This window comes from Actinia tenebrosa, unplaced genomic scaffold (genome assembly GCF_029948245.1).
Source record: "Actinia tenebrosa isolate PJP-AT-01 unplaced genomic scaffold, QUT_ActTen_1.0 PGA_scaffold3__52_contigs__length_22856419, whole genome shotgun sequence".
In the NCBI taxonomy this organism is placed as follows: Eukaryota; Metazoa; Cnidaria; class Anthozoa; order Actiniaria; family Actiniidae; genus Actinia; species Actinia tenebrosa.
Window position 1 is genome coordinate 18,813,799 of NW_028292580.1, and position 19,506 is coordinate 18,833,304.

General features: G+C 38.4%; 3 protein-coding genes across 5 annotated transcripts; 1 reads left to right on the top strand and 2 right to left on the bottom strand.

Moving 5' to 3' along the window:
* Positions 1 to 31: 31 nt before the first annotated feature.
* On the bottom strand, positions 32 to 1,845 carry LOC148908813 (neuropeptide FF receptor 2-like). Its single transcript, XM_089035287.1, has one exon. It carries the CDS (start codon positions 1,832 to 1,834, stop codon positions 650 to 652), a length of 1,185 nt encoding a protein of 394 aa, XP_088891413.1. The 5' UTR covers positions 1,835 to 1,845; the 3' UTR covers positions 32 to 649.
* A 5,746-nt stretch (positions 1,846 to 7,591) lies between these two features.
* Positions 7,592 to 13,491, top strand: LOC148908814 (uncharacterized). 2 transcript variants are annotated; one of them, XM_089035534.1, is made up of 7 exons: positions 7,592 to 8,086; positions 9,361 to 9,489; positions 9,860 to 10,017; positions 10,775 to 10,888; positions 11,493 to 11,601; positions 12,287 to 12,369; positions 12,619 to 13,491. In XM_089035534.1, exons 1-7 carry the CDS (start codon positions 7,597 to 7,599, stop codon positions 12,709 to 12,711), a joined length of 1,176 nt encoding a protein of 391 aa, XP_088891660.1. In that variant the 5' UTR covers positions 7,592 to 7,596; the 3' UTR covers positions 12,712 to 13,491. The 2 variants fall into 2 exon arrangements, with proteins under 2 accessions (XP_088891660.1, XP_088891661.1); XM_089035535.1 differs by lacking the exon at positions 11,493 to 11,601.
* On the bottom strand, positions 13,242 to 18,710 carry LOC116306851 (superoxide dismutase [Cu-Zn]). Of its 2 annotated transcripts, none has more exons than XM_031716974.2 (6): positions 18,345 to 18,710; positions 15,947 to 16,035; positions 15,032 to 15,134; positions 14,705 to 14,774; positions 14,138 to 14,255; positions 13,242 to 13,689 (listed from the first exon to the last, which is right to left on the bottom strand). In XM_031716974.2, the coding sequence occupies exons 1-6, from the start codon at positions 18,409 to 18,411 to the stop codon at positions 13,555 to 13,557; spliced, it is 582 nt and encodes a 193-aa protein (XP_031572834.2). In that variant the 5' UTR covers positions 18,412 to 18,710; the 3' UTR covers positions 13,242 to 13,554. The 2 variants fall into 2 exon arrangements, with proteins under 2 accessions (XP_031572834.2, XP_031572833.2); XM_031716973.2 differs by lacking the exon at positions 18,345 to 18,710 and adding an exon at positions 16,742 to 17,116.
* Positions 18,711 to 19,506: the final 796 nt, after the last annotated feature.

The following is a 19,506-nucleotide window of genomic DNA, read 5'->3' on the forward strand; positions in this document are numbered from 1 at the left end:
ATTTCACTAGGAAACAAAGTTGAACGATTGGAATTCGCCTACCATGGAGGTTGAAATTTCAAACCGTCTTCCTCAGTATTTATGCACTTTAAAAGCTTTGTTCTTTTGAGAGCATCCTCTTTAATTACCTAAGTAAATCCGCTACGGGAAAGGAAAGCGACGAGGTTTCCTTTTTGAATAAATTTATTCATTCGCTTTTGAATAGTGCAGGTACAATGGCAATACGACATTTCGAATTGGCAAATTGGAAAACTTTAAGTAGTATACAACGTGTGACTATACGCCACGCGAAAAGAAAAAAGAAAAAAAAAAAAAACCCAGAAAAAAACAACCTTTAATTTCGTAAACTAATTGCTATTTTTCACTCCTCCGCCGTACATCTGATTCTATTTAATTTCCTTCAACCTAAGTCCTTGGATTGGTAATCTTTTTTTGTGCCACTGTCATAAATCTTAACGACTTATGTAAATATTATTTTTTTACCCCAACTGATTGCCTAGAGGCAAAATAACTTTCATTTGATTATTGCCTTAATGTGATTTTAGTTTTCACACCAGGAATTCATTAACCTTTTCTATTATTCTCTCTAAAGTATATACAAATAATGATTAAGTTTCCCTCGTGAGACGCTTGATAACTCAATGTTATGCTATTTTGCAGATTTTGACGTAAGGTTTTTTTCAATAGAATCGAAGGGCAGACGTAAAGTCGTTCCATTTTGTTCGTCAGCAACCGAGATATTCGTACATCGAGAAGTATTGGATGTCTTTCGGGTTTCCTTGTTCGGTGCACCACTCATTTTATCGTACAAATACGAAAGAATCCTTCTAAAACCATTCCTATAATCGGAACTGAAGATGGTAAAAATCACCGGGTTGAAAACCGAATTACAATACGTAAAAAGCCAGCAGATAATGACGGCTTTTTCGAAACCTTGAATAGAAAACCCATCTCCAAAGTCTGCCCAAAGCCATACAAGTTGGTTTGGAAGCATGAATATAGCAAAAATCGTTACTATTGTAATGAACATTTTCGTTGCTTTTTTATTGGACTGGTTTTCTTTTAGTTGGCTCTCGCTGTATCTCCTTTTTCTATTTGCATTTTCATTCCTCTCTTTTCTACTCTTCTTTTTTTGATCTTTGCTAAAGTCGATGAACGGCGCTTGCATAATAGACGTTTTGCGGGTTGATTTGTAGAGATTCTTCAATGCTAGGTAGTACATCCTGACCATAAATGGAAGAGGGATCCCATATTGCACAAGGAATAAAACAACAGTGTAGCATTTTCTATAAACATTAGGCCATACCTCTGAGCACGAACCATTCTGCAACTCCAACATACTTGCATAAGGTGAAACTACAATTGCTGCAAAGATATGAATACAAATGATTGCAATTTTGATAACTTTAGAAGTCAAACGAGGCTTAAAAGGATGCATGATCAATCGGTATCGGTCGAACGATATCAACGCCAGTGTTAAGGCTGATGAAGTTGCTGTCATGGTGGCTGCAGGCCATAGAGTCTTGCACAAAAATCCACCGTAAAGCCAAACGTAGCCGTTGTCCTCAAGTACAAAATCAAACGGTATGCTAATAACAGGAGTCAAGATGTCACATATAGCCAGGTTCAGAATAAGATAGTTTGATGAGGTGCGCATTTTTCTTGTGGAACAAATGACATACGCAACCATTCCATTCCCAAAGATGCTACCAAACAGAATCAAAAAGTAGAAACTGATTTTGATTGATCTGAACTCTACCGATTCACCGAGACTTGGAAAATCAGCTGTATGATTTGTTGGAGCGGATGCATTTAAATCGCTTTTGGACTCCATGATGGTGAGGTCGTAGCTCGTAGCTTTATCGCCGTGTATAAGTCTGCAAGCGCTAAAATGATTGGGGTGATTTTCCTTCGCCGTTAATAGATGGCATCAATGTTTTTTTTTTCTTCAGGGCTTTTAGTTATTGATAAACGATGTTAATCGTATTCGTCGTTGAACTCTACAATGCTTACGTTTGCAGCAACTGAGACTACGAGCTTCTTACCTTGCAAGGCAATTCCGTCTGTATAGTGCTTGGCAAAGTATTGCAGATGACGTTTCGCTTTCGACACTTCTCTTTGTCTGGTACAGCTTCTCTTTAAATCTTACCATTACCAGCTTACAGCACGCAAGCTATATCACAAATGCCTGGTCTGTTTGTATCGTTAGCTCACATACTTACATATGTAACTATAGAATCGCGGTGAAGACAAACACACCGCTAAGAACCGAAGAAAGGTTTCCTGATAATTTTAACTATTTACGGATATCACCCTCTTGCGATGAAGCCAAAATCTGTTTAGAATTAGACTCCAGATTTAGCGGATGCACTCTTTTTCATTCTATACTGTAGAACGTTTTTTAGTTTAGATTTGGAAGAGGTTGCCAATCACTGTCCACTGACTCGTGTCTGTAAAGAACAGTTGATCTGCATGAATTTTTTCCTTTTTTCCTTAGATGTGTCCTTTGATTTAGAAAATAGCAGACATCCCTGTATGTATTTTTTCCCCAGTGCATTGAAATCCCGAAGAAACGGTTGACAGACAGGTAGATACGAAGCGCTTATCCTTCTAAGCCAAGCTTAGGTCAAAGACACAAAACCCTAGGGTTTTTTCTACACTTGAGATGAATAATAAGTATGATCTGTTTTTAGGCCTTTGAGCAAACAAGTGTTGGCATTTTCAGTACAAATTAGTCCTTAGCACCAAGGATACAAATCTCAAATATGTTTGTACAAAGGTTCCAAAACCTCTCAGTTTATCTTGACAATTTATTATACGCGCGACCAGTTTGTCAGTGACCCTTCAGATAGAGATCTTGAGTTCAAACATTAATGCATACCCTGTTTATATATATACTAGACAAAACCTCGTTTTTTTTTGTGTTTTTTTTTTGTAATCAAACCAGTCCGGAAGGTCCGGTAATGTCTTTTTAATCTAATTAAAAAAAAGCGTTACACATGTTAATTTGCCCTGCGCTTTAAAAGTAAACAAATGATTGTTGCCACATCGTTCTGGAGTCGCGAACTGGGCGCAAACTACTGGTGGTAAATCATATATTGCCTGTTCTTAAGTTCAACACATCAAAAATGCAATAACCAAGTATTCATTCTTAAATTTTATTGAACGAAAGTGCATATATATTTACCGATTTTCCTTCGGTAGGTTCAAAACTTTTGAAGCGGAAGAACAAGTCTTTGACATTCAATATGAAACGCTTAAATTAAGCTTGTAGCTCAGTAGGGGAGAAAAAGAAAAAAAAAGAAAAGAAAGAAAGAAAACGAGTTGCAAAAGCAAGATATGAATGGAACTAGGAAATCTAAACTCTGTTTTTAAAAGGTAAAAATATTTTGGGATCAAATATTATTCCTTTTCGTACGAAATAAAGAAAGATGCAACAAGCGATTTGTTTGTTTGTTTAGTCATAACTTAAAAAGTAAGCTTTTTGCCTCTTCGCTCGAGGAATAACTCATAGATATTATTGACCCGGTAAACTGAAACACAAACACCCGCCAAATTATGTCGTGACTCTTCTGTCGTCAGGAAATCTTAAGTGACTCTTCTGTCGTCAGGAAATTTTAAGTAGAAAAGTAGCTGTATTCGAAAGTAAAAAGTACACATTTACACGGCTCTCATGAAGTGTATATATATTTAATGATGTAGATACGATGTCTAAATAAAGCATTATTTTTATTACATCGCATTTGTCACGCATTCTATTTACCAATCTCGTTTCTTTTGTTAACCCAAGAAACACTTATGGTAATAAACATTAAAAAAACATTATTATTCTTCTCCATTAACACGGTCTGGAAAGATAGTGACCTTGGAAGATAGTTCATCTTCATTATCGTAATTAGATTATCCGTCAAGGATAGGGTAATAGCAGCGAACTAGTTGGGCACTTAATGCGCATCCCTACTGGTGCCATTTATTATTCATCGAGATCCAACATGCGGCGCTTCATAAGGAGAATAACCATAGCATTCCGCGGCTAGCAAATGGTATCGCAGTTCAACAAAATGACGAGCGAGTAGTGATGATTTGGTACAAGTGGTATGCGACAAAGAAGCTTTGGTAGAGCAGTTTTCGTATGAGTGTGAAAAGCGCGCGGCACAAACCCGGTAGTGACAGGGCATGGCATACGCCACACCAATCAAATTGCACGAGAATTTACTCTGCATCCAAATGCTCGGAACACCGCACGAACATGGCTTGGACATGCTCGCGCCAAGATCACGGCACTGCCAGTCCAATCACATTGCGCAAGAAAGCAATCAGCCAATTAAAAGTCTAGAAAACATCGCCGCCACGGTCACGGCAAGGCACGCATACGGCATTGTGAAGGCATGCGCGGTTTTCACTGGGGCTAGTCAGTCTTTTTTTTTTTTTTTCCTATTCCGCGCGCGAGCAAGAATAAATGACTGGGCACTACACTGATGACGTAACAATGCAATTGAAGTCTTTGAGTGTAGAATTAGCTTATACATATTATTATATAGGCTGACAACTTTTATTTAACACCGTTTTTTGCAAGAAAATTGAAGAATCATCAACCATGGCAAGTATATACATATACATATATATAGATATATATATATATTAGGATTTTAAGATAATTTATCTTGACAATATTTATTATATCTTATCGAAACACTAACCATTTTTATTTTCGCTGGGCACTTTTAGATTCTCAATTTCTCGTTTTAAAAAATTTTCCAAAGCTTAAATTTTAATTTCTACATCTTGTATATATTTATTTTTTCAGATGAGTTTATTTTACTGGATCCTGATGTGGTGCCTGCCAAGTTTGAATGATTTGAATTTCGATTTTCCAATCTGCGAACGCAGCAAAATGTGAGTTTTGCAGCAGCTTTGATTGAAAAAAATGCAAAATGTTACTTGATGTAACCTTACGCAGGCAACCTAAGTGGTACGCTTTCATGAGGGCCGGGGATCAAAGAGGGAGGAGCTGGCGACGGACGACTTTAAAAGTGAAGGTCATCGCAATGAGATGTAGCATATTTTTTCCCACTATAGATCGACTCTGTCTTGAACCTCAAAAGTGAAAAAAGATCATTTATTGCACTATTCACTATTTATTTTGTTTAGTGTGGTTATTTTCTGCTTAGAAATATTTTCATTCTAGGTCAACTCTAGGTCTCTCAAAAAATACATGCACCAATTCTAAGACGATAAAACCTGCTAAACAAGCTGTAACGAGTACACTGCAAAAATGCCATATTAGAAAAAGCGTCAGAAATGAAGATTTTGACTTTCAGCTGCAACGAGTAGTAAAGTGTCTTGTGCGAACATGGACTGAAGAGATAAAAACAGCGGAAACCCAAGAACGACGTGCTATTTCTTCGCAGGTCAGTGGGCACCGCACTCGCTTATTTGCACCATTAAAAAAAACAAATGATTAGCTTCGGCGTAATGTTTTTCCCATTTCAGACCACGTGTCTTTCCCTAGAGAATAATATTCCTTGTTTGAGTTGTATCTATATTCATAAATATTCTCATATGCACATGTTAAACAAATTACGAATGATTAGGTAATACCACTTGGTCCGGAAAATACCTGCTTTGACCTTCGAATGGGAAAATATGGCGAAACAACAAAGTCCTGAACATTCTTGATGACAAAATACATTAGCGCAGTCTTTTTCTACTAATGAGTACATTCATGATTTGTTAGTATCAAGTTTACGATATTAATTAGGTTTAAATCATCATATGTCAAAGATAATAATTATCGGCAATGCGAAAAGGCCAATGCCCACTACATTAACTATTTACAAAAACACATCACTAAACTCACATGTTGATTTTTACGATGGGTACGTGAAAAGCCGAAGGGTGCAGAAAAACTCCCGAGAATCGAGGGCGCAACCCCATGCATGAAAAACGCAGCAATGAGAGACAGCGCTATAACGTACAGCGCATGCCAACCATGCCACATCATAGAAATATGATAAGAATATGCACAGATTATTAATTCTTGCCAAAAGATTACCAGTTAAATAAAACTTCTAAAGCAAATTAACTCACGAACAAAAACACTTCGCATACTGATCGATTAAGCTGTGACAATGCACGCTTTGAATATTTGGAGCAGCCTCCAATTCTCTCAGATCTCTGAGTCAAGGAAAAAGACTTCATGATATCCTTCGAGTTAGACAAGTGTGCGCGCTCGCTGCCGTTACCGAGTCAATGAAAATGCTAGATTATCAAGATTAGAGAAATTTATCGATGTCGTGCCGTGACCGTGACGGCACAGAGGACGAGTATTTTCACTTATCATGTCAATTTGCTCGCTTCTCTTTTCCTAGACTATTGGTCGGATGCTGTCTGACCGTACGAGATGTTGTAACTTCATGATGTTGTCTTACCTCAGCGGTGCTGGTGTGATGATAGTGGGTTGGACACTGCAGTTCTTCATTATATACCACAGAAGAGGACCCTAGGAGGCTACAAGGCTGAGATCAAAGGTAAGGGAAGAAGATATTCTGAGATATTCCTTGCTTGCTTGCTTGCTTGCTTGCTTGCTTGCTTCCTTGATTGCTTGCTTCCTTGCTTGCTTGCTTGCTTGCTTGCTTGCTTGCTTCCTTGCTTCCTTGCTTCCTTGCTTCCTTGCTTCCTTGCTTCCTTGCTTCCTTGCTTCCTTGCTTCCTTGCTTCCTTGCTTCCTTGCTTCCTTGCTTCCTTGCTTCCTTGCTTCCTTGCTTCCTTGCTTCCTTGCTTCCTTGCTTGCTTGCTTGCTTGCTTGCTTGCTTGCTTGCTTGCTTGCTTGCTTGCTTGCTTCCTTGCTTCCTTGCTTGCTTGCTTGCTTGCTTGCTTCCTTGCTTGCTTGCTTGCTTGCTTGCTTGCTTGCTTGCTTGCTTGCTTGCTTGCTTGCTTGCTTCCTTGATTGCTTGCTTCCTTGCTTCCTTGCTTCCTTGATTCCTTGCTTGCTTGATTCCTTGCTTCCTTGCTTCCTTGCTTCCTTGCTTCCTTGCTTCCTTGCTTCCTTGCTTCCTTGCTTGCTTGCTTGCTTGCTTCCTTGCTTCCTTGCTTCCTTGCTTCCTTGCTTGCTTGCTTGCTTGCTTGCTTGCTTGCTTGCTTCCTTGCTTCCTTGCTTCCTTGCTTCCTTGCTTCCTTCCTTGCTTGCTTCCTTGCTTGCTTGCTTGCTTGCTTCCTTGCTTCCTTGCTTCCTTGCTTCCTTGCTTCCTTGCTTCCTTGCTTCCTTGCTTCCTTGCTTCCTTGCTTCCTTGCTTCCTTGCTTCCTTCCTTCCTTGCTTCATTGCATGCTTCCTTGCTTCCATCCATCCTTGCTTCCTGCCTTCCACCCTTCCTTCCTTTATGTCTGTCTGTCTGTTTGTCTGCCCGCCTGTCTTTCTTTCTTTCTTTTCTTCCTCTCCTTATTTTGTCAGTTTTATTTCCTCGATAAACTTCTTAAGTATCTAACTTTAGTGTGAGGTGTGCAAAATTTCTGTATTCCATGAACGCGTGACACACATTAATACATTGCGTTACATATCCAGTCTGTCTTAGCTTTCTTGATCATTCAGTTTTCAAAATGGCGTCTCGAAGTAAAAAACAAAGAAAAAGAAAACAATCCGAAACGAGTATTCCTTTTGCTTCAGACTTCCGAAGACCAACCGAAAAGCAAAGCAAACAAGCTGCAGGACTCCTAGAAAGTGAAAAATCTCTTAGAGAATACCAATTAAGTGATGAAAATATATTTTTTCAACCCGTTCCTTCACCGACTTCGATAGACGACTGGTTGGCTCAGTATTGCGAGAAAGGACAAAACTTCAAAAGTTTTCTCTCAACTTGTCCTTTGCTTTCTTCAAGGAAGAGTTCTGACTATAGAGCAAAGTTTATTCCAGAAGGAAAGACAATTCAAGAGAAATACCCCGATGGCAAAATATTTCTTCAGCCCTTGGGAGAGTTTGACGAGAGTTTTAGCCCGAATATCGACGAGCTAGCAAAGTACGCCGATGATTTTTATAATATACCAGTTGTTGTGCTCCCTAAAGTACGCTTGGAACTTCCTAAAGAAAAAGGTATAGGAATAATATTGAAAAAAATCTTAGATATGCTCTTACCCCTCCCCCCTGGTGGAGAGAGGCCATGACCACTATAATGAGCACCCTTGTTGTTTACTGTTTTCACCTTCTCCAAACAAAATAATGTATGAGATCGATTCCTTGACTTGGCATCACATGAAAGTAAAACGTTTATAGACCCTTGCGCCATGTCGGAATGCAGTTCAATTTCGAGGACGTAACAATAGGTTTCCAACCCGGGGGGGGGGGGGGGGGGTACTCCGCCAGAATTTTGGTAGGGGTGTTCCGCTGGGATTCTGAAAGGGGTACCCTGTTTATGACATAAAAACTCAAATTTGTGGACCCTGTTTATGACAAAAGATATAATTTATTGCACTGAGTTCCTGTTTGAATTATCATGTCATCCTGCGTATCGTTTTTTTTTATGACCATAATAACCAGTTTCGGTCAATACGAAAGTAGAAACCCTGACTATGACCGGAAACTCAAGAAGAAATTGGAACTTGAGTGAAATTGCATACCCTGTTTATGACAAGAAGCTCGAAAAACCATACCCTGTTCAGCGGATCATCCCCGTACAGTCCATATATGGGAGTACCCCCCCCCCCCCCGGGTTTCCAATACCCAGGAGATTGAAATTATTTTGTTTTGTCCTTCAAAGTGAGCTGCTTTGACGTCACATGCAAGGGTTCGATTCAGGGATTACTTGAGTTGTCCCATTTTAGAAAGAAATGTCTGCCTTCCATCAGCATATCCTTGTCATTAACATATTATATAACAAAGATGGTGGGTATAGATTTATTTCACAGACAGACAGACAGACACACTTATTGCTAATCACCTCTATCCAATTCCCAACCTCCATCCAATCATTTCTCAATTGACTCCCCATTTTTAGCATCTCTTTACACAGCCATATTTGCACCACTTCAACTCAACACACCCATTTCTAAATAGGTAGAGACCTTCAGCATGACATTCTTGCTAAGTACCACAAACCTTAAACCGTAGTTCCGCGTAAGGCATTTTCCGTCAAACTTTTGACATTTAGCAAGGAGTCATAATAAAGATGTTGCTGAAAAAGCAGCCATATTGGATTTTATTAATGCTGAGTGTTTCTCTGTGTTTGCGGGCATGTTTCTGGCCCTGATCCCTAGTGGTTAGTGGCAAACCTGATGCTAAAGGTCTATATACTAGTAACAGTGATAATTCCTTTGGCAGCATTCTCAGGAGCATTATTTCAGATTTGATGGATAGTATTTTATTGACAGATGGACCAGCCTACTGGCATGGATCTGGGGATAAAAATGATAGCAAAAGTGAGCTACCTACAAAAAGAAGAAAAAGCTCTCGTATTGCATCCAAATCCAAGGAACTAGAGCATAGATGGCATAGGAATGGTGAGTCTTATGAGTTAACAATGTGCACTGGACAAGCAATAGTAGAGAAAGTCATGTTGCACTCAGCTTTGACTCTGGCTATCATTCCTGAATGAAGCAACCATGGGGACCCCAATCTAGATAAAAGTGCTGGTAATGCCCTGACTTAGATCAGCCCAGAGGTTGCTTCAGGGTTTGATCTGTGTGTTAGCCATGCTCTGACTTTGTGATCAGCCCAGAGGTTGTTTTATGGTTCCATCTGTGATTTAGCCATGCCCTAACTAAGATCAGTGCTGTCTAGGCTGTTTCAGGGTTTGAAAACATTTGAAGTTTTATCCTTAAAGCATATGGATTCCAGTGTCATTCTCATGTGTTTAAATCTCTCCAATAGGTAGAATCCAACTAAATATTGACAGTATATTGAAGACCCTGAGGAATAACATCCCTTCTTCTGCTCTCTGTTTTATTGGTCTGATGATGGTTGACTTGTATCAAGACCATACTGATCTGTTTGTTGCTGGAATGGCATATGGAAACCACAAAGTTGCTGTAAGTCAAGCAGCCTTTATGATAATGATGCAAATAATGATGATTTGATGACGATGATGGTGATATATGTAGATGGATAACCTTGGGTCCAGTGGTGATTTGATGATGATGATGATGAAGGTGATGATGATGATGATTAAGTTGTTGATCATGATGATGATGATGATGATGATGTTTTGATAATTTGATGATGTTGATGATGTTTTAGTGATGATAATGATGATGATGATGTTGATGATGGTAATATCTTGATAATGGTCATCATGTTGATGATGTTGATGATGATAACGATAATGTCTTGATGATAATGATGATGGTGATGATGTTTTTAGTGATGATGATGTTGATGATGATAATTAGATGATTGGGAGGATAATGATGATGATGATGTCGATGATGGTAATATCTTGATAATGGCAATCATGCTGATGATGTTGATAATGATGACGATGATGTCTTGATGATAATGATGATGGTGATGTTTTTAGTGATGATGATGTTGTTGATGATGATAATATCTAGATGATTAGGATGATAATGATGATGATGGTGTTGATGATGATTATATGTAGATGATTGATGGGATGATGATGATATGATGATGACTGTGATGATGTTTTTAGTGATGATGACCATGATGATTGAGTTGCCTTATGATACGCTACTGAGTACTGCATTATGATGGTAATTGGAATCAATTATCCAGGATCGATACGAAAAACGACATATGAGTTGTAGTTTTCCATTAACTTTTCAGGTTTTCAGCTTTGCAAGATACGATCCAGGTCTTTCTTTTTCCAAAGAGTTCTGGTATGATATACAAGACAGCGAAGAATACAAACCCGAAGAAAAGAGATCACTAATGCTACAGGTATTTCAACATGAAAAAATTGCCATTTTCACATTGGTCATAATACATTACAAAAATTTTGCAAATGTATCTTTTGATATCTAATTAAGGATTATAAAACGCGCGCGCATGCCTCTTTATCGTGATATAATCATGCTGGGAGCTGTAGAGCACAAGGGAAGCAAGCTTAGTAACACGAGCCGAGTATTTCTCTTACTTCTCGAGTGCTCTACAGCTCCCAGAGTGTTGATATCACAGTACAGAGACATAAGCAGCCGTTTTAATATTGCTTTTATAAAATATTTTTGAATTATTTTGCGCGAGCGTGTCTCTGTCCTCTGATGTAAACACGGTAGCCAGCCAATCAGCGCGCGCGTTATATCTCAAATATTTTGTACTGCTTTTATGAAATATTTTTCAACGAACGATTTTGCGCGAGCGTGTCTCTGCCCCATAATATAAACACGGTAGCCAGCAATCGATGATCAGCGCGCGTTATACCTCGAATATTGATAAAGATAAGAAACAATGATAAGCCCAAAGAATTTTGAAGAAGTCTTTATAAACACTGCTTCATGAGTCAATACATAAACGTAACATTGACTGTAACGTAAATTTGTTTCAGAGAAGCTGCAAGTTATTAGTGCATGAGATAGCTCATATTTTTGGTGTTGATCATTGCATCTGGTACTCTTGTTGTATGAATGGTTCAGGACATCTGCAAGAAGATTTTGGTAAGTTAATGTCACGCATCCCCACGTGCGGCATTTAAGTTAAATGTCAAATGAATACGTCCACCATCGTAACATCGTCGTATTTCAGAAATTCACTTTGCCCAACTACATTCTCGTCTAAGGGTGTCAAAAGCTGAAATTACACAACTGAGATTACAGGGGGGACCGCGAAACTTCTGATATGTCGTTCGTTCAGCTGGCAGAGCAATTGACGTTCTTCATCTTGGTGCAATGTTTCTCCATTACACACCACTTTCTTTCTACATTTTCTCGACAATAAGATTCTTTATTTGAGTTTTTTCCATATTGACAACACTTTTTAGAAACTACGATGTATGCGGACTTCTGAGGTCGGTAAACCAAAGCCGAAATTAGAATAACAAAACAAACAGCTTCTGGATTCGAGGCTAAGACCACATACACTGGAGTTTGAAGAGTCGTCAATTCATGTGTCTTCTCTTGCACAACCCTCAAACAAAGAAATGATACTCTAGGGAATGACATGTGGTCTGAAATGGGAAGACATTGCACAATGACGAATAAGGTCTATTGCCAAGTTACACACACTCTCTCATTTGCTATATGACTTCAATGTTATAAGCAACTTATCGCTGTGTGTGTGTGTGTGTGTGCACAAAAAACCCGTAGATCGTTTAAATGGCTTTTTCCTTTAATTTTTTCTTAGCTCAACCAATATTTTTATGTCCCGTTGATCTTCACAAATTACAACGTCTGTGTGGCTTTGATATTCTCCAAAGATATAGAAAGGTATGTACCACTCATCCATATGAGTTTAGATTCGGGCTATTCCTTTTTATTGTTTAAAAATGAGAAGCAAAAGTCATATAACATTGAATGGAGAGTTATGACTTGGTTGTCAAGGAAACCACAGAAAGATCCCGCTTCTTTCCATCCTCCCTCTTCCATCAAAAAAGTCAAAGAACAAGGACAATATACGAGAGTAAAAACAGATTTTATTCTCTTTCTAATTTTTGTTCCTTTGGTTGTTCAACTTAGCTTTTAGATTTCTTCAAAAACCACGAAATGAATAAAGAAAGTGAATGGCTTGAGCGAAGAATTAATTTTATCACAGAACAGCACAAGAGATAACTTTAACAGGAAATCGTTTACGTAGAATTTTCCTATCAATTTGGATGATACATTTACTAAGCGCACGAGAGACGCCAAGAATGTGCGCCGAGTAGAAGCGTCGAGAAAACCTACTGCGCATGTCCAGAAAATTAACGGGAAAATGGCAAACATCCATTCCAGTTACCTTACCATGCATTTAATGCAAGCATTTAGAAACTTTCACGCTTGACCAGAAAAAATGGCGGGAAAATAGCAGCCTTATCATTTAGGACAAGAATTTATGGAAATTCTACGCATGCCAAGGAAAAAAGGCGGGGAAATGGCAAATATCGGTTCAAGCAATAAGAAAGGACAATAAGCGAGCACCGAAACTCTTCCGGAAAATGAAAAATTTGAGCTTTAGTAAAAATAACAGGCTCACTAAAATTATCTTATAAGGCCGACAGAGTTATTTATTTGTTGAGAGCGAAGTCTAGTTTACATTACTGGATTTACGAGAATAGACCGTCGATGGTCATCACGAAGTCAGAAAGTAGAGAAACTTAACATTTGTTGTTTTTGTTTTATTTACTATGGTTATATTTCTTGTTTAACTGGTTTACAAAGTAACACAATTCAACGCTTTCACAATGGCTAAAATCCATTAGTACAAATATTAGAATTCTTCAAGTATGGAAGACAGATTTATTTCTTAAATCCCTCCCTAGCCTAGTGGGAAGGGACACGATTGATGTAGCTATTCTAACTGATACATTTATTCATCACATGGGTTAGCAATTATATTTATTTCCATGCCTATGTCGTAGAGCGTAGAGCGTAGATCGTACAGCGGGTAATTGCAACCTGTGTTTCTTCATTGGACTAGTTTGAGGGAGCTGGCGGCGCTGCGTAGACAATTGCGCAACATCCAAGACGTGCTCCAGCATTACCAGTCTTTAAGCTCTCTTTTCTTGCTGCTCCTTTACCTCTTCCTAAGTCATCTCTCTTGGCGTGTAACTGTTGTTAGAAAGAACACCAGTAAATACAGTATATCAACACCACGTACATTTACAGTAAATAGTCCCCTTCACAGTTCCCTGCGGCATCTTGAAAGGTAGCCGTGCCTTTGCATCGAAGCGAGACGAACGGTGAGCTTGCAATGATAGAGACCTTTTTTAACACCTTGAACAATTATTCACATGTCTCTATCATTGCAAGCTCACCGTTCTTCTCGCTTCGATGCAAAGGCATGTGAATACCTTTACCTTTACCTTTCAAGATGGCGAAGGAAACTGTGAAGGGGGCTATTGTACACAACGACCGCATATTGCTTGGGCTGCCTGTGGATAGAACTGAGAAACTTTCGTATCAGCAAAATGTGGTTTTTTTTTCTCCTTTCTTTCTTCCCTTTTTCAATTATTTTTCGATACATGTACTTTCTATATTCGGTTCAGTTGTTTCTTACCACGATGGAGCGACCAATTACAGAATAATTTCCTTGAAGAGACACCAAAGAGTCGGTGAACTCTGCCTCAATTCTGCCATTGTCGTCAGACATCAAGTTGCCAAGGTCACCAACGTGTCTGTAGAATAACATACGGACAGATTAGCTATTAAAAGTTACATTACCCATTACCTTCGCTCACATGTACAGATACTAAAGCAATGCATCCTCGACACTCGCTGTCGAATGTCATTTTCGGGAACGTATGATCTTTATGAAAGCTGTAAGGTCGAAAAATCTCTTATAGAAAAGATGGCGCCTGCATGGTAAAAAGTGTGGTACATTCATCTTCAGTGCTTGTATTTAAGATTGCAGCGTAGTTTATTTAACACTGCCGGAGTTATAATAATAATAAGACCATCAAAAACAATTTTGATTTTTTTTTTTTTTTTTTTTTTTGCACAGTGATTTCTCTTTGTTGCACAGTGATTTCAAAAAATTAAACGAGTAGCAGACCACCAATCACAATCGAGAATTTTTTATGGTCATATTATTAACGAAATTCCTTTGTCCAGTAGCCCGACTTACCGTATTCGATCGCGAGGTCCGCCGTGTGTAGCATTAAAAGGATTGTAGTGAGAACCACAACTCTGACAACCTGTCAAAAAAATAAAGCGTTCAGAAGGTCCTAAGTTCCAACTAAAACTATGGTAAATGACTTGATCGGGGTTCACCGAAGAGAAATGCACGTCTAAAACCTAGTTTTTGAGATCAAAGGAGCATAGAACAACACATTGGTGTTCCAAATAAAAGGGCGAGAGAAGTGAAAGAAAAAGAAAGGGTTGAAGAAAAAGCGCAGACTAAATAAGTCATCATGAACAAAACATTGAAAAATAGGTCAGTGGTGATAATTACCGTTTGAGATGATGTCCCCATAGTTGTGCACATGGAATCCATGCACACTGTAAGGTGGCAAGCCATTTAATTTTACAGTGAATTTGGTTTGAGCTGAAGAAGACTGAAAAAATGCGCATGTTTGTTAGCATCCAACCTTTTAAGTTAGTAATATACCTCTTCAGCTTCGTTTGTTCACATTTCAGACCATGTGACGCCACTCTTGGGAGTTGATTCTTTCATGTGTAAATATTTTAACATGTTCGTCATAAAAGAACAGTTCTCAAGGGAATGTCACGTGGTCTGAAATGGGCAATTTTCATACGAAGGTGAAGAGGTCTATTAATGACGCAAGCAGTGGTCAATTCTCTCCTGTCAAATTTTCTCGTACACTTGTCCGTTACATGATACGATTCAAATAAAGTGCGTTGCAGCTGATCACTAAGGGGATCTTATACCAAGCGTTGTCTTGGTTTTCTGCTGTAGTTTCTTTCGAAAAATTAAAGTACTTAAAAGTTATTCTACTTTTTTCTACGGATTTCACGACAATCAATATCAAAACAGTATTTGCCTTATGCACAAGAGAAAAAATGCAATGAAACAACAAAATGTACACGCGGAATCCAAGAAAAATTAAGAAAGTGGGTTCATTTATCGTTATCACCGCAGCAGAATGGTTTTATGGGAGGGAAACATACGTTACGTACTTCAAGTAAGACATGCTGTAATTCATCCAACCGCATCACTTACGACTTACGTACTTACGACTACAGGCTATACAAAACTGCGTTATGTATAATGTTACCGAATTTACGCCTTTGTCCCTTACGCCGTCCCTTCGTATTTTCCGTTGTCCCTTCATACTTTCCGTGCGCGCGCGAAGATAAAATTATGGATTTCATTACGTACAGTAAAGGGACATTAAAATGGTTTTACCTGCTGCGAAAGCTTGACGGTTCCTGTCACTGTGGACTTGACGTTACTCGGTGGTACTCTGTTTGGTTCCATGTGACACATTACCGTAACTAAAAGACATGAAAAAAATTATATTACTTTAACTTTGATGAAAATTATACTGAAATATTTGTAGAACAAGCCATACAACAATAGTCATCGTTATTAAATGTTTGCTTTTGATTTGCGGGATATTCTGTAATTTTCAGGAAAGACGGAGAAAAACCTTTGAGTCAAGGGAGAGAACTAACAAACTCTACTCATATGTGATGCCATACTTAATGGAGCTCCATTAGCTATGGTGATGCTAAGCCGAGACCCCAGGGTGAAAGGCTACTGCGCTACGCACCGCTACTAGCTCCACTCTTGATTACTCATGCTTCAAGAAACTACACGGCTTCAATATACTAGCATTCCTGGCTTAGAACTGCGAATAATTAGTCGTAAATATAGCTCAACTGAATCGATCAGATTTAATCGAATCTTTTTCTGGAAGCAAACTCGCCGCTAAAAATGAGCATTCTATTCTAGTCCGACTAAGGTCATGATTATTCACAGTGTGCCAAATGGACTCCGCGCATCATTAATAACCTAAACCACTTTGTTTTTCCAAAGCAGAATAGCGATTGATCCTACGTATGACAATCATTTTGGAGTCCAATGATTCTATATGCATATAAAAGCTTTTCCAAAAAAGCTTGGTGAAAGTTTGGTTGCTGACAAGATAGATGATCAAGTAGAGACGAGACTAGATTAGTGCAAGCCACTTTTACCTACCTTCTTCAGCACTTATCTCAACTACGATGGCATACACCAAAAGAATCGCGAAGACCAAAATTTGCTTCATACTCTCGAGACTGTAAAAATTGACTAAGGTTGTGATGGAATTGTACGCTTGTTTTGATACAACGAACGGAAATCTTGCCTCAAAACAGCTGATTTCTCTGACTGATTACTTTTTATACCTTCACTGCCAGAATCCCCTCCGGTTGCTTTTTTCTTATGCTAAGCTTAACTATTATCTTGGAATTCTCAGAGGAGTTTTAACATTCTAATAAAAGTTATGAAGATAGACGATTTTGACAATACAAAGGATTACGATGACAATATACAATAGATTTAGTCTTCCAAACAATTGCAACCTAAATCTAACCTAAGAAAAGAAGTGCTTTCACTGCGATTCTTACTCCAAATCTATTGCGTATTGTCATTTTATAATGTATTGTTTTTTAGACCAATCATAAAGCGTAATGCAAATGATGGAGACACTCCATAGAGTTGTATTTCAAAGAGAATTGATCCTTAAACCTAATCTTACAAAAGAGGTACTCTATTACTATGGGATAATCAAAAAGCAGGTTCCGAATGGCTTAGAAAGGACTGGATTTCAACTGCTTTATTGATACTAATTTCAACATTTTCCAATACGTGCTATTATTTTTCTTATAGATGAGATCTTCAAATTTAAACTTTCAAAAATTGCCTCCTGGAACACGCAATGATTAATTACATTACGATATGAAATAACTATCATATTGTCTTGAAAAAACCCATTCTTGGGGTGCATGTTACGTCATGGCCGCAATGTTGACGACTAAGCATTCCTCATTAGCTTTTCTTGTTAAATCAACCACTGTTATTTATGTCTCGAGGGATTTTGATATTCTAGTGGTTGCACTCCAAGAATAGCGCAGCGCACTGATTCTAAAACTACCTTGAAGATTCGGACAAACATTGCATTCTGTTTAACCGCTACGAGGATTATACGAACCGATTTTATTATTTTTACTTAAAGTTACAAAAATAACCCATGTAAACTAAGATCAACTGTGATCGGCTGTGAAAATTATCTGCTGAAAGTAAACTTGTAAGTTTGTTTGTCCGAATTTCGCCTTTGTCTTTGTTTTTATGACATCACGGTTGCGCTGCGCTATTGGTTCTACTTAAGCCGCATCGATTAGATTTCCATACGACTAGACATGCTACAGAGAAATCCAATACCGTGCGTTTTTCCTTAAAAATATAGTTATATGAAGCACTTAAGTTTGAAGTGACTGTCAGATAGCTTGAGATGCAGACAAGCAGCTAAAAACAGTGGCTATTCTTGTCCATGCAGGTTATAATTATTATAGAGTGGCAAATGGTTTCGTCATTTAATAGAATAACACTTTGTTTTTGCCAAGGCAGTACTAGCGATGGATTCTTTAAGCCCCTTGGGGTGACAATGGCCTCATCTGCATATATATACGTTATACACACATATGTATATCTGTCATTAAATAGTTTGAGAGAGAGCGGGGAGAGGGAGAGAGATGGGGAGAGGCATGCAGATGTAGAAGATAGATGATATTATAGCGGACAAGTGTAGACTGATGCTTACCTTGAGCGCTTACCTCAACCACACTGGCATACACCAAAAGAATCGATAAGACTGCAATATGCTTCATCCTCACAAGACTGTAAAACTGGTTGTGATGCAATGGTAGGCGTACACTGGTTTTTATGCAACGAAAGGAAAAACTACTTGCCCTCGAGACAGGCTTATTCTGACACTGAAAGCGAATATTATAAGTGGTACAATCAGTTTAGCCCGTGACATACATGCTATAACATGTTCCAGACTTGCAGCATAAACACTCAGAGCAACGTAACAGTTCGTAATGACAATCACTATACGGTCGATATGATGGTTGCTAAGTTTCCAAGCTTAACTTCCCATTTTTAGGTGGAGAAGAGCAGATTTGAAACAAAAAAATCACTTAACGGTCCTAAATCACGCTGAAACGTCGCCAGAAGACTGAAGATGGTGCAAGTAACGACTGAAGCAAATTTTTTAGTGACATATCTTCATCATAACTCCAATAGCTTTTTTAACCACAAATCTTAATTTCTCGCTTTCTGATTGGTCAAGAACCGTGGTAAATAACGGGACTTACCAGCAAATTACGTCAACAAATTACGAATCACACTCGCACGAAGCCATATTTATAAATAAATAAATAAAGCTTTAAATATCAGGGTAAATAAAACGACATAGCACGCTAAACCATTGGAAATTTGTTAAATAATCCATATACACAGGAACCTTGTTTGGGTTGCCTGTGCGATAATCAATTAGTAGCCCATGCGGCGTCTCTGGCTGCTACATTTGTAACTGGGGAGGTTGAGTTGCATGGAGACCTCTCTACAATGCAATAAGACTTCATTTTGAATGCTACGAAGGAAAAAAATATAAATAATTCATACAAACTGCTTGCGGAAATATAATTTGACCTATTGGTGTTCTGATTGGTGTTCTATATAAATATTTTCCTCGTTCACTTTCTATTTGTTTTACCGTGGCAGTCTCTGTATTCCCATTAGTTTTTTATTTTTTCTTTCTTCTTTGTCTCTTTCATTACATTTATTCTTTCTTTCTCATCTAATTTTTTCTATATATTGTTTTATCATCTCGCCACAGGGAGCCCAAACACGGCCGCACCCACTAAATCAGCGGCTACTCCCATCCCCATATGCGTCATTTTTAGGCGAAGCAAAAAAAT